This window comes from Euprymna scolopes, chromosome 10 (assembly GCF_053919585.1).
Source record: "Euprymna scolopes isolate OS-2025 chromosome 10, ASM5391958v1, whole genome shotgun sequence".
Taxonomy (NCBI): Eukaryota; Metazoa; Mollusca; class Cephalopoda; order Sepiida; family Sepiolidae; genus Euprymna; species Euprymna scolopes.
The window spans coordinates 101,630,252-101,644,776 of NC_136491.1; the positions used below are offsets into that span (position 1 = coordinate 101,630,252).

Genomic DNA, 14,525 nt, shown 5'->3' on the forward strand with positions numbered 1-14,525 from the left:
GTAAAAGTCTGCACTAGAATGCAACATTTTTTGTCTGTCAGTTTGTCTTTTATAGATCAAAGTTAGTATTTGTTTTGGTATTTTGAAGAATCAGCACAATCAAACATGGAACTGGAAATGTTACCAAAAGTACTCATCCTTCGGACAACTGAAAAGTACTTCTTTGAAAACAATTTACTAATATCATGAGATCAAAACTTTCAATATATCCACACCTAACAACACACGTACTGACAGCTGTATCATCTTCTTCTAATATATAAAGGGAAATTGTCTGTGTGTATGTGTGTTTATATGGCTAGCTAAAAGCTAAAAATCAATGACCACAAAACAAACACCCACAAAGTTGGTATTTTCTTGATCAACGTTGCCCCAGATGAATAATATCTAAAATTTAGAAAAAAGTAATTAATTCTCGGAGGTTAATTAGACCATGGTTTGTCAGAGATGGAGATGGGCATCGTTTTTTTTTTTTTACAAAGTTATTATGTATTAATTTTTACAAAGTTATTATGTATTAATTTTTACAAAGTTATGTATTAATTTTTACAAAGTTATTATGTATTAATTTCTACAAAATTATTATGTATTAATTTTTACAAAGTTATTATGTATTAATTTTTACAAAGTTATTATGTACTAATTTTTACAAAGTTATGTATTAATTTTTACAAAGTTATTATGTATTAATTTCTACAAAGTTATTATGTATTAATTTGGAAATAAAATGCAAACTCATTACTAAAGGAATCTATTCCATAAAGGATAGTTGTCTTTGTGTATGTGTGTGTGTGTGTGTGTGTGTGTGTGTGTATGTGTGTGTGTGTGTGTGTTTGTGTATGTGTGTGTATTATGTATGTATGTATGTCCAGCTAGAAAGGAAATGACTATGCGGAGGAGAAAGAGAGAGTTGGGGAAAGATAGAGAGAGGTTCAGAGATAAAATTTTGAATAGAAATAGGTTACACTTTTTCACCAAGCAACACTAGGTAGCCCTACTAGTTTTGTATATCCACTGATAATTTATGCCCGCTCTTTTTCAAATTTTCAAAAACATTTTCAATCCATGTAAATTAAATTTGGGGAGAAGAACACAAACATGTCTGACCTACTCCTTTGGATCGTTCATTGTCGATCGCTGGAGGGTCTCTCAATGGGGAATGTCGATCGATCGATTCTGGTAAATATTGTATCCATTAGGAGTGTATCCTTTTTTTTGTGAGGAACTTAATTCTCCACTATGTACTAACCCTTGTATTTTGGAAAATTTATTTTCTTCGCCATTAAGCAGTGTTGGAGTGGAGGGGGGAGATAAGACTGTTATCATTATATATCAGTCTTACTTTTTCTTTTACCCATCATCATCATCATCATCATCATCATCATCATCACCACCACCACCACCACCACCACCACCACCACCACCACCACCACCACCACCACCACCACCATCATCATCATCATCATCATCATCATCATCATACTTTATGTGTTCCTTTACCACTAAATCAGCCTTGGCTACAACAGTGACCATATCAGTTCAAGAGGAAAAGAGGGAACTGCCTTGATTGACTGATTGATATGGCATCTTACTTTGGGCCATTTTCGACGGATCAGGATTTTTCAGGCTGGCAAAGGTGTTATCCTTGACTCCATCTGATTGAAAATAAAAAAAATATAGAGGTTTCTTATCAATATAGGGCGAAAAATCCTTAGAAAAATATAAAAGCCAGAGATTTTTAAACGAAAATTGTTAGAATGGAGAAAATTTTTTAAAGATTTTAAAATCCAAACCGGTTAAAAAGAAAAGTGTAGAATTGTCATTTAAGGGATTATTTTTAAGGAATTCCCCTTTGAAGGAAAAGTGATAGATTAAAAAAAAATGTTTTATTATATATAAGCTTTTGGACAGGAAAACTCAAGAACTTTTAGTGTTTTTAAGGTTTTGTTAAAAAAAAAAAAGAAAGAATCTAGTTGGGAGTGACATCTTCAAAAGAAAAAGATATTTGAGAATGAGAGTAAGTGAAAAGAAAGACACTTTTGAAGAATTAGTCTTAAAAAAAGATAATTTTATTGTATGTTTATTGAATGTCGTTTCTTTCTTCATTTTTTTCTGTTTTTTTTTTTTTTTTCAATAAACCTGTCTTTTATTTTGGTATAAAAGTGAGACTAATTGCTATTTTCTCTCCGGATTTTCATTAACGTTTATGACAATAATAATTACTGGTATAATTATGTTATAACTTTTGTCACTCAAAACAATAATCATTGTTCGGTTCTTGTCCAAAATTTTCCATCTATTAAAAACAAAAGTAAGGAAAAATCTGTATGATGTACATACCCATGATGAAACGAAAATACCATATTCGAAAAAAAAAAGCATAAATTGATTAAGTAGTTTTATTTTTTATAAAGAAAATAATTGTTAAACCATTAATGAGAATTCGTAGGTATTACAACAACAACAATAAAAAAATTATGCTGAGTTATCTCCCTTTGTTTTTTTTTATATTTTCTTTTTTTGAAATGGCGGGCAAAACTGTTACTCCTTGGTTACTCATAAAATTTGATTTTCTTGTTTAGAAATAAAACTATTAGATTAATTTATGTTATTTCTTGGAATATGTCTTTGTTTTGTACGTACATTATACAGATTTTTCTTTATTTTTATTTTTTAATCTGGCATGTGTAATGATCTTCAGCATTAACTCATTTACTATTTACACTCGTGCTCACTCGTTATTCTATATAAAAGTCTTTGGCACTATCTAGGTTCATCCAAGACAGCCCTCTTTCTGTAAACAGCAAGAGTGTTTGCAAGGATAAAGCATGATTTGTGTCTAAAACACATCCTCAATTTAATATATATAGCATGAAGTTTTAACAGTTTTTAAATACATACCTTTTTTTCTCGCTTTTCAAATCCTTCGATTCAAATGCCAAATAAATTTGATTTTTTTAGGAAATATTAGGATTTTTATGGATTGTTATATGTCAACATAAATGAATCATTGCTATTTTACCTATGACGTGTGTTGTAGAGGCATCATATCTTTATTAACGAATTTGAACTGGCGATTTTATGTTCAGCATAGTTTTTTTTATTATACCACTACCGCACACACGTGGGGTATTTCTGTCTTAAATCCTTACAAATTCAGTTTATATATATATATATATATATATATATATATATATATATATATATATATATATATATATATATATATATATAGTCTTATTTGTAGTATTCCAAATTTTACTGGGTTTATATAATTCAGTAATATATATATATATATGTGTGTGTATATATATATATATATATATATATATATATATATATATATATATATACATATTCTAAGAAAGCTTTGCATATGTCATATAAAAAATATAATAATAAAATAATATAGAAAATGCGGCTGTTTCAGATATTTAAAAACAGGGCAAATGTTTGACTCTCCAACAAAATGTAAGCAATCCAGTTTCTATTTTGCTAATATATACGTTTTAAAAATAATGATTATATATATATATATTAATATATATATATATATATATATATATATATATATATATATATATATATATATATATATATATATATATATAATGGTAATGAGTATATTAATACTATTTGAGCCTTACTCTGAAGAGCTATTCTGTGATATGGTAGTGTATAGAATAGTATAGGAATAAAGATGCATAAAAAGTTTAAATACTTTTGGTATTTGACAGGCAAATATATAAGAGGCAGCATGCAAATCTAAAAATCCAATGGATCAATATATAGTCTAAGGTAACTTTGCATATATATATATATATATATATATATATATATATATATATATATATATATATATATATATATATATATATATATCAAGCCCCTTTACAAATATTTAAGGATAGGCACTGTCTGCATAATAAAACTAAGAGGCAGTGAACTAGCGTTTATGCAATGTTCACAACTTCCGCTCATTCGAACACCTTAGATTATCTAATGCATTTGCCCGAATTCAATGTTTAATAGTTCTTAATTCCTTTAATGTCTGTAGCAATTGTTTGGTGGCCCTGAGGTAAAGGCTTAACAATCGTCATCTCCTACACTGATGATTGTGTAAGCATGAAACTCTAGTGTCTGTATGTATAAAGAATAATTATTGTTTAATTATATACATATATGTGTGTGTGTGTGTGTGTGTGAGAAAGAGAGAGAGAGAGAGAGAGAGAGAGAGAGAGAGAGAGAGAGAGAGAGAGAGAGATACTAGTACTTGATGCACCAGACCAAATGTGCCAACTATACTCGATATACTGGCAGGTGTAAAAATTTCTAACACAGTGAAGGGAACCCACCGTCTTTGCAGCACTTTGTAAATATCTTCCATGTATTTGTTTAAATCGTGTTGCCTGCTAATCTTAAGCCGAGGAGTAAAAAGGTGGCCGCTTATGTAGGGTGCTATTAGCAATAGCAATTGGGGGTTGAAAAAGTTTCTTCTTTTCAGGTGCCTATAAAACAGAAATCAGCGTTTAAAGGCAAAAGTTCTTATCTGCTACAAGTATTCTATGTATAAACCTACAGTGCAAAAGCAGAACCCATTAAAACATTAAATAGAATTGAGACAAAAGACATTCAAGCAAAAACTATACATACCACATACTTTTGTTTAACCATGAGGGTTACCCCAACAACACAATACTAACGAAATATACATGGGTGTTAAAAGAAGAAAAAGCATCACCCTGCTGTTCAACTGGAAAATCATAACATCAGTACCAACCTATAACCTATAATATAACCTATAATAAATGAAAGAGATGCACCCTATGTCTACACGAAAAATTCGCCATAATAAAACATCCATAACAAAGCACTTCATTATACAGAACATGAAAACTACTATCCAAATGCAAACATGAAAACAAATACCTTATAATAAATACACAATACAACCAGCAAATCAAATTGTTGTGGCCATGAAGACAAACAAAGTGTATAATTAAGAAAATCATGTCGCAGAAAGTATGTGTCTAATTCTGTGGCCATAACTACCATCAATAAATTTTGTAGTGCTCAGTTGTAAGTGTATTTATTGTGTCTTGATGATACTATTTGTTTCTGAAATAGGTACATTAACTTACACGATAACACAAATAAAAATTAAACAAAACAAAACAACTAAATAAGGAAAGCAACACAAACGACCCGCCCCACGCTGTAGTGGAATAGGGACGTAAATGGATGGCAACATCTAATGTTATTAAGGCTAAGGTTTTTTTTTCCTTAAAATTACAAAAAATCTTCTCAGCCACCAAGTCATGACTAATAACACCCTACCTGAGAGCTTTTGGTGTGAAACTGCTCGGCTTAACATTCACGGGCAACATAACTTAGAAAAAATACATTGAAGACATTGCGAAGGTTGCTGCAAAAAAAGGTCAGCTTCGTCTACTGTGTTTTAAAATTACTCACACCAGAGAGTATCCTATATTTTTACAAAGTTACCATTCGTCTATACCTGGAATATTGTTTTCATCATCTGAGCTGGTGCATCTACTAATAGTCTCTAGCTCTTAGACAGGGTCAAAAAAGTGTCTCAAATGTAATAGGCCCCACGCCAGGCTACTTCAAAGTAGGTGAGTTCCCTCTACCACGCTAGAAAATTATTCACATCTGAGAGTATCTTGTATCTCTATGAAACCCATTTTTGCTGATGCATGTGGCATTGTTGCGGTATCTAGGCTAGTGCATCATCCACGAATCTCTCCCTCTTAGACAGAGTAAAAAAAAAAGTCTCCAACCTAATTGGTCCTGCACTATTACACAAGCTCCAACTCCTACCCTATCTCTGTAATGTTGCATTCCTGTGCTTTTTTTTTAGTGGAATGTGCTTTACTGAATCCATTTTACCCTTTTCACGTAATATACTAAACAGACCTTTCTAGCAACAAATGCTCACCCATTTACTGTAGAGGTCTCTAGATGCCGGAAAGCATTGTACTCTAATAGTTTCTCCCTTCAAACTGCTAGACTTTGGAATTCCTTCTCTGTTTCTTCCTTCTCTGACTGTAAACTATTATTCACTATCAATATTTTCTCCCATTCTTAATCTGTGCCTAAACCTAAACATGGATTCTATGAACAAAGCTTCTTTCTTAGAAGTGCACACTTGTGGAATTTTGTTTTGTTTGCCTGTTTTCCAGCTGACTACAATATGGTCGTCTTCAAGTCCAATGTAAACAAGTTCTTGATCAGCGGTCCCCTTAAGTAGTCCAATTTACTAAATTTGCACTACTATTACTACGATATTGTTCCATTGACTACTGTACACTTATTAACCCTTATCCTCAAGTCGCCTCCAGGCCTTGATAAGAGACGATTCCTTTTAAAAAAAAAAGTGCCTTGTTTGGGGTGAACAACAGTAAAATGTCTCTGTTTAGTCAATTACAGTCCTATCTTGCTAACTATAGTAAACATCAACAATTTTGGGAAAGTTCTTTTTGGTGCAAATAAAAAGCAACTTATCATTTCATTTTATCATCTATTTCATCTGTTCATTTGCAGTTTGTTGGATTATGGCATACCACCTGGAAGAGTCGATCTCTCGTCAAAGAGGAACATCCTCGAATGGAGACAAGGAATTTTTATATAAAAGAAGATGGAACCATGTCCATCGTACATACAAAGAAGACGTAAGTTTCTGAATTTATTTTATATTTGACATTGTAGCAAGTTAAGAGACGGTTATCTAAGAGCATAATAAAAAAGGATTAGCTTGGGAATTTCCACATGAGGTAAAAAATTAGAATGGAAAATTTCTGATTAAAATTAGAGGAAGGCTACATGTCCCGGTTTTGACGTAAGCGGATGGTATGAATGTGGAGAAAGGGTCTGTCTTTGTCGTCTGAGCAATAAGAGAGTGCAGCTGGTATTTTGGATAGTTGCTTCTCTTTTATGAGTAAGGAGTTATGGGATAATTTTATGTATGTGCATGTATACTCACAAGAATGAAGAAAGCCCCCCCCCCCCAAAAAAAAACGAAGATTTTTTAAGTACAATTTCACTTGCGGACGTTTCTTCTTTTAATAATCTTTGGAAATGGTGAGGAAGAAGCAGTAACAAGAAGAAGAAGAAAAAGAATTATTATGAGGGGCTGAGGAAAATGGAAGAATCGAAAATGGAGAGCACGAACCAGACCTCCATTGGAAGAGTGCAGAGAGAACTGGAGCCTTAGTGAGGCTTTTTGCCACCCAAACTCCAGCATTATAAAGCATTTTTGCAATGATTTTGCACTTCATTTGAACTGTCATTTGCAATGGCTATCAAAAAGGTAGAGAGCATTCAAAATTTGTAGAGACTTGTCAGTGAACGATCACTGGTAACTCCCAGTAAATAATAATAATAATAATAATAATAATAATAATAATAATAATAATAATAATAATAATAATGAGATAACACATATCAGCCACAGGTGCAAGCTGGATGTATAGAGACTGCTACAGATGCAAAATACAAAGAAACAGAAACACCATATGAAATGAAGAAAATTGAAATTGAATAATTGTAAGTTATCCCCCTCCCCCCAATGAAATGACATCAACTGATGCCACACCAAATACTCCAGGAGAGGGGGGTCGGGGCAAGGAAGATGAAAAGACTGAGAAAAAGAAGTATTAACCAGATCTCCACTGGATGAGTGCAAAGAGGACTGAGACCTAGGGGAGGCTTATTGCCACCCAAATTCCAATAAAGACCAATGGAGTTATTAGTTCCACAAGTAGTTTCTCAGAAAAGGGAACATTTAAAAATTAAAAAAAAGAAGAAAAAACAGAAATCAACTCCAAGATAAAAAAAATATTGACTCCATACGAAGCAAGGCTTAAAAGAGGTGTATGTGTTATGGTGCAACGTTATCTACTTATTTCAGGAATTACTCGGACACAATAAATACATTCATGACTAAACGTTGCGGCAGTTATTGATGACAGTTATGGCCATAGAATCGGACGTATACTTCTGTTAATACACTTTTGTTAATTACATGGCTGTTTTTCTTGATTATAACCAACCCTTCAATATCAGGGCACGATGAGTATTCCTGTAGATATATATAGCTATACATGATGATTATAATTATTTGTGTGTTATTTCTTTGATTTTTTTCTCTTACATTTCTTCTAGGAAGAACGGCGGTTGCTCAATGTATGAAACAATGCTGTCGGCGTTTGGCAATGCTACATATATCGAAGACTCAGAAGAAAAGAGTATGTTCCTTATCTATCTATATACTATATTTATCTATTATATCTATTTACTATATTAGTGAAGTAATGTCGTTTTTCCCCAATCCGGTCATGCATCGAGAAGTCGAGCCCAAGAGAAAAGTTATTAACTCCATACAGAGCAAGGCTTAAAAAGGAGGGTTATGGTGGAAGTTGATGTACCTATATCAGAAATAAATGAGCTTACCTAGATACACTAAATACATTTATGACTAAGCGTTGTGGCAGTTATTAATGGTAATTATGGCCATAGAATTGGACGTATACTTTCTGCAACATACTTTTGTTAATACACTTTTATTTATTATATCAATATGTATGCATTTATTATACCGGCCATTCAACACACACACGCGCGTGTATATATATACTAGCAAAAGCACCTGTCCTTGACTGGGTTCAAAAACAGCCTACAGAAAATGGACTCTGGTTTATGAAAGTATGATAGGTTATGAAAAAGAAGGGTTGTAAAGAGATAGCTTCGAATTTGAGGGTATCAAAACCAAAGCAAAATATGATGAAAGTAAAAATAAAAGATAAACCCCATAATACCTGTTCACACTGAAACACTTATCACAATATTCTGTGGATCTATATTAAAAAAAAACCTTGTTAAACTTTGTGACATATTTCCATTCTATGGAGGTCAGGCGCGAACGAACACCCCATAATTTTATTATACCATACTTCTTCAAACTGAAACATAATTATCAAAATATACTTACGCAGATAGATATGAAAAGTCTTTATTAAAGTTTGTGTCTATTTCCTTTCTATGGAGGCCAGGCGCGAACGCAGACCCAACAATTTTATTATACCATCCCTATTTAAGTTAAAACATACTTATCAAAATATTATTATGTACATCTATATCAAAAACACTTGCAAACGTTTTTTTTTTTTTTAATTTTTAAATTTTTTATTTCCATACTTTGTGGACCAGGCGCGTACGCAGACCCCACAATTTTAATGAATCATCATTATACCAGATCAAACATACCCATTCTTGTGTCTCGATACATCTATCATTATATGTGTCCAGTTTTCTATAATAGTCAACCATATAGGAGCCTATTCGTGACCAGACACACACAGACGACGTTCAGCTTTATATATATATATATATATATATATATATATATATATATATATATATATATATATATATATATATAATAGAAATTCAGATTCCAGTGACTACATTCCAGTGACTGTATCTTTATTTATTCTTTTATAGAGTTAGCCTGGGAGTTTTAACTCCCACAAACATTCAAAAGGTGAGCTTGCCTACTCCACTGTCATTATTCTTTTGTTACCTATCGCTATATCAAATGTTTGTCAATAATAATAATGACCTTTCTTCGCTCTTTGCAGTCGTAATGACGGTGATTGAGACTGATTACCATTCGGCCAGTTTGCTGATGTGTTGTCCTTGGAAAAACTTTCAAGATGGCCTCTGCGATGACAGTTATAAGTACTTTGAGGTTATATCACGTGATATCCAAATCGTTCCGGAAATCGAATTCATTCTTCTGTCGAAAGTGGATGAACTCTGCTCGAGCACCGAAGATATGGTTTATCTAGCAGCAGGTAAATCCGTTTCTTAATAAAATATTTCAAGTTTGAAATATATTTTTAAAAATGAATGAAATCCCCCTGTTGCTTTTCGATCTTGTGTCATGCTTGGAAGTTCATAATCTTACCTTACATTGTTTGCTCTAAGTGATTTTGACAAACTGAGCACACTGAGTGTTTTTATGCGTCGCCAAAAATCAAAATAAAACTGTTGAAGAAAGAGGGTGATATTCACTTTTGATAGGCTTATTGTCTAGCTTGGGACGGCAAAAAACGGTCACGTAACAAGAAAATAAAATTTAAAAAAGTCTCTCCGATCGTCATATTCGAACATAAACAAATAAGGCATTCTTTCACAAGGCGCCCGTAAAATGTGATTAAGCAGATGATGAACACTCTGCAAAAGATATGATGAAGAATAAGAAATGAAAATATAAAGATATAATTGACGGGGCGCTTAATAAATGTGTAATTAAACCCAGTAAAAACATATATATGTACAACATAAAATATTAACTTGGGAGAAAGAAAGAGCCTGAACTTATAAATTTACCGTTATCCTTTCAGAGTTCACATAATTCTCTATCTCTCTCACTCACTGTAGTTATCTCCTGGGTCACCTGTCTTCCAAGATGCTTCTGACATTCGACAAGATATAATCAGGGAGTTCTATTGGTGTTGATGTTCGTCGATACCGGATGGTTTGGTATCTTTTAAGATGCAGAATATTTGCATGTTATTTCGGAGTTTCGTCGTGTAGTGACCAGCTAAATCAAGTCGCTCGTCACGTAAACAGAAAAATCTATACGGCCGGAATTTATTCATTTCAGGAACAATTTGATTTTGTCACCGATCACCTTAGCAAACCTGTAGCGTGTAAGAGACGTAGATGTAATGCGTCATTTTTACGCATAAATCCATGGAACTATATTTTCATCGCTTCGCGTATGAAGACAGTAAACAGATTGGAACGTTCTAAAAATTCGATATAAAACGTCTAGCGCGCCAAAATCCTAACAGTCTAGACAGTGTTTTCGCAAGTCACCATCGTCGCCGCCCGTGATGTCACTCACGTCTAACTCCATCCAAAGGATGTTAAAAACCACACCGAGTCCCAGCAACGATGTCGTGATCTCCAGACAACTTTTTGTAGGCCGAATAACTGCTGCTCGAAATTATCACCATGTGGACCTCATAAAAAATCTGCACGAGTAAAAGTGCCATAAAAAATTGTAAACAGACAAAATACTCGATCCCTTACTATGAAGCTAACGCAAACAACAATGGGTAAATATTTTATGCTCACAAAATTTTTCCCCTAGTATTTCGCTTTCGTAAGGTTTTCTTCATAAAATTATGCGGACTACTACTTTCCTCAGTCTCGGAGGATTTCTTCAGTCACGAAAAGCTTCCAGCAATACATTCACAATCATGCAACATTCTTTTTCCACTGGAATTATGTCCCAGAACTCTTGTTTTATAAAATACACATCTCACTGCATTATTAATGGACCCTAATGTTTTTAATGTCACGCACATGGGAAGATAGTGCACATTCAAGAAGGACTGTGATTTGCATATATCCCTCCACACGCATAAATGATCATTTCTGGGTAAATAAAAATTATTATTTTAAATGTTTGTAATTAATCCCGAGTCGTTGCTATTTGCTGATGTCTTTTTTTTCTTGCTAGGGAAAGGAGTTTCGCCCCATGCTCTTGTCTTCGTCATGAATTCAGAGACCGGTCGATTCCCTTTCTCTCTACAGTCTCTTCTATCGTTGTTAGGGACAACGAAATTCGCTGTCTTATCTCGTCGGTGCTGTTCTCTAAAGCAGCTTTCATTTGTCCTTACTCACCCTTTTTTTTATTATTGGCGGCAAACCTGAGTAGGGCTAGCTACACTGGCTGTACTCATTCTCATGGTTTTTCATAGAAAAGGGGAAATGACTAATGTCTTTCCACAACTGCCAAGTTTTCAAAAGGTGTGAAGAGAAGGGCAGGAGTAGTTCTTAAATCTTTTTTCCACCCTTCCTTCATTTGTCTCTCTCTCTCTCTCTGTCTCTCTGTCTCTCTCTGTCTCTCTCTCTCTCTCTCTTTCTCTCTCTCTCTCTCTCTCTCTCTCTCTCTCTCTCTCTCTCTCTCTCTCTCTCCCCCTCCCAAACAGAGAAGTAAAATATTTTTTTAACGAATGTACATCCTAGCTCGGTTTTTATTTTATTTTCTAATACGGTTTTTATTTTATTTTCTAAAAGTAATCTAGATCTGAGACCACGTTACACATTGTTTCTGTTTCAAATCACTGACTACTGGGCCGAGAAGAAGAAGAAGAAGAAGAAGAGAGAGAGAGAGAGAGAGAGAGAGAGAGAGAGAGAGAGAGAGAGAGAGAGAGAGGGGGGGTCGATAATTATTCTTTAACCATGTCTTACCAGGGTATTTCCAAATAAGATGCTTGCAATTCTCGGTTGACGGCCTCTCTCTCTCTCTCTCTCTCTCCCTCCCTCCCTCTTTCTCTCTCTCTTTAATTAAATTTTTTTTAAAAGTCATATGACGTTACGTCCGTTTCTATTAATTCCCACAATCAAGTCGATCTAACCTCAGTTTCTGCAGGTTGACCACAACTGAACTTCATTTTCTGATATTAAATAAAATAGCGAAACATGATAGTAAAAACGAGATTTCCAGATTAGTGTAATGTTTTCTACAGTTAAGGATTCCCGATTTATAAATTGCAGTGGGGAAATTTGAAAACGCACGTAGAGAATAAATAAATAAATAAAAATCAAAAGCTTAACTCTCAAACTGTATTAACTATTCTCCAAAATGCATGAATCTCGTCAATGTAATAACCTGACACAATCCACGTGAAATCATTTATTTCTCCCTTTGAGCACTTAACGTGGTTCCAACTCGGTATGTCAATTTTAACCTCTATTCAGGCGGAAAGTGTTACTTGTTTTATTTCAACAAGAATTCGCCAATGCAAATGAATGCTCATTTGCATAAGTGAATTCTCGTTATCACATAAAATAATATGGTTCTATTTTTTAAGCAGAACGGCCTGAGTCCAATACCAATAAACGACCCATGGCGTGACTCTCACTCTTTTACCTCGTAGACATGTGTGGTGGCTGCTATATGAATCCATTGAAATAATATACTTATCTTGATCTACTTACCAATATACATTACTTAAGTACTATTGAGAGCACGCATTTGTGTGCGTTCACTGGACAGGCGGTAACCGTCTGCGTATTGTTTGTGTCCAGTTTCAGTGCTTGATTTCAATATTGGTCTTAATGCCAATATTGGAATTATTAAAGAGTCACTAACTAGGTTCCCTGTGATTGGATAAAAAAAAAAAAAAAAAAAACAATCATAGATCCTCATCAACACTTATGAGAGCGGTTTGTACAAATTGCTTTCCTCTTTTGCTCGTCAGGCCCTCAAAGACAACACGTGTCTGTCAGCTCTCTCCGTTATTTAACACCAGACACGTGTGAGAATTTTCGACAACAGCTGTAGCACAGGAAAATACAAGGCTTCCTTTTTTCCTCAACCCAACCAAAACGGCAGGAAACATACACCGTTAATAGGACGCGTCCTTCAAACAAGTTCTGCAAAATGCGACTGTTTTTGCAAGGAAACATTCTTTCTTCCTTCTTTTTCCGATAAATACAAGTTTTTGTTATATTTTTCATTTGTGTTGTGTTCCTTTTTTTCTTGTCGACGTCACAATATTTTGTTGCCATATATAGTTGGGAAATTCCCAATACCAATCATCTAATCTTACTCAGTGCTGCGACCAAAGCGCTTCCCTTCAGAGTACTTGAAATTTTAAGACAACAATATTTTATTTTGTAAAGTTACAATACCGAATGAGAATCATGTTTAACTGAACACAAAACAATAGACCAATCTTCGTTCTTCTGTACCCAAAGCTCGTTTGAAAGAAAAAAAAAGTCCTCGTTCTTGCTCGAATATATATAGATATTGATCGAACCACACTGTAAGGCGACTGGAGATTTAGCAACTGTCCATCTAAAAATATAAAAATAATATAAAATCCTTACTGTTAAGTGTTTTTCGTTAATTTGACGCTCCTCCAACAAAAGTTCGGCAAATGTGTATTTCAGCGGCTTAAATTCAAGTTTTACACGTGTGGGTGCTCAATTTACGTAAAATTCTTCATATCTTGGAAACTACTCGTTTGCTAGAATTTTAAACGTTATTTTCGTTTTCAACATCCTCAAAAACTTATAAATGTCTTAATTTTCCAAGTTTTTTTTTCTATAGTGTGGAAAGTCGATTGTCTGCCCCCTTGCCGATCTTATATTCCCAATAGGTGTCGCTAGCAGTGTATCATTCAAAAACAAGATAAAATTTCTCATAATATTTGATTTTCTTAAATAAAAAAAAACTACTTGATCGATTTACGTGATTTTTGGAATATGACATTTTCATGCAGTGACAAGTACGTACATTATAAAGATTTTTTTCAGATTTTTATAGTAAAAAAGATTACTAGTGGCCCATCTATATACTTGCACCCAAACAACATTAAAATAAAACTGATACTTATGCCGAGAACGACCTGTTTTTTAGTGAATGCAGTAGACAATAGTTAATTAATTGGAAGAAGTGGTCCCATCACATTGTAACTGTT

The 14,525-nt window shown here is 33.7% G+C and overlaps 1 protein-coding gene across 2 annotated transcripts in view; it reads left to right on the forward strand.

The window, feature by feature from the left end:
* Window positions 1-14,525, forward strand: part of LOC145286182 (uncharacterized) — an 82,879-nt gene that overhangs the window by 1,786 nt on the left and 66,568 nt on the right. For both annotated transcript variants that reach the window (XM_080134972.1, XM_080134971.1), the window contains exons 2-4: window positions 6,565-6,692; window positions 8,185-8,267; window positions 9,660-9,875. In XM_080134972.1, coding sequence (XP_079991098.1) covers window positions 6,565-6,692; window positions 8,185-8,267; window positions 9,660-9,875 — 427 coding nt within the window. The remainder of the gene's footprint in view (window positions 1-6,564; window positions 6,693-8,184; window positions 8,268-9,659; window positions 9,876-14,525) is intronic.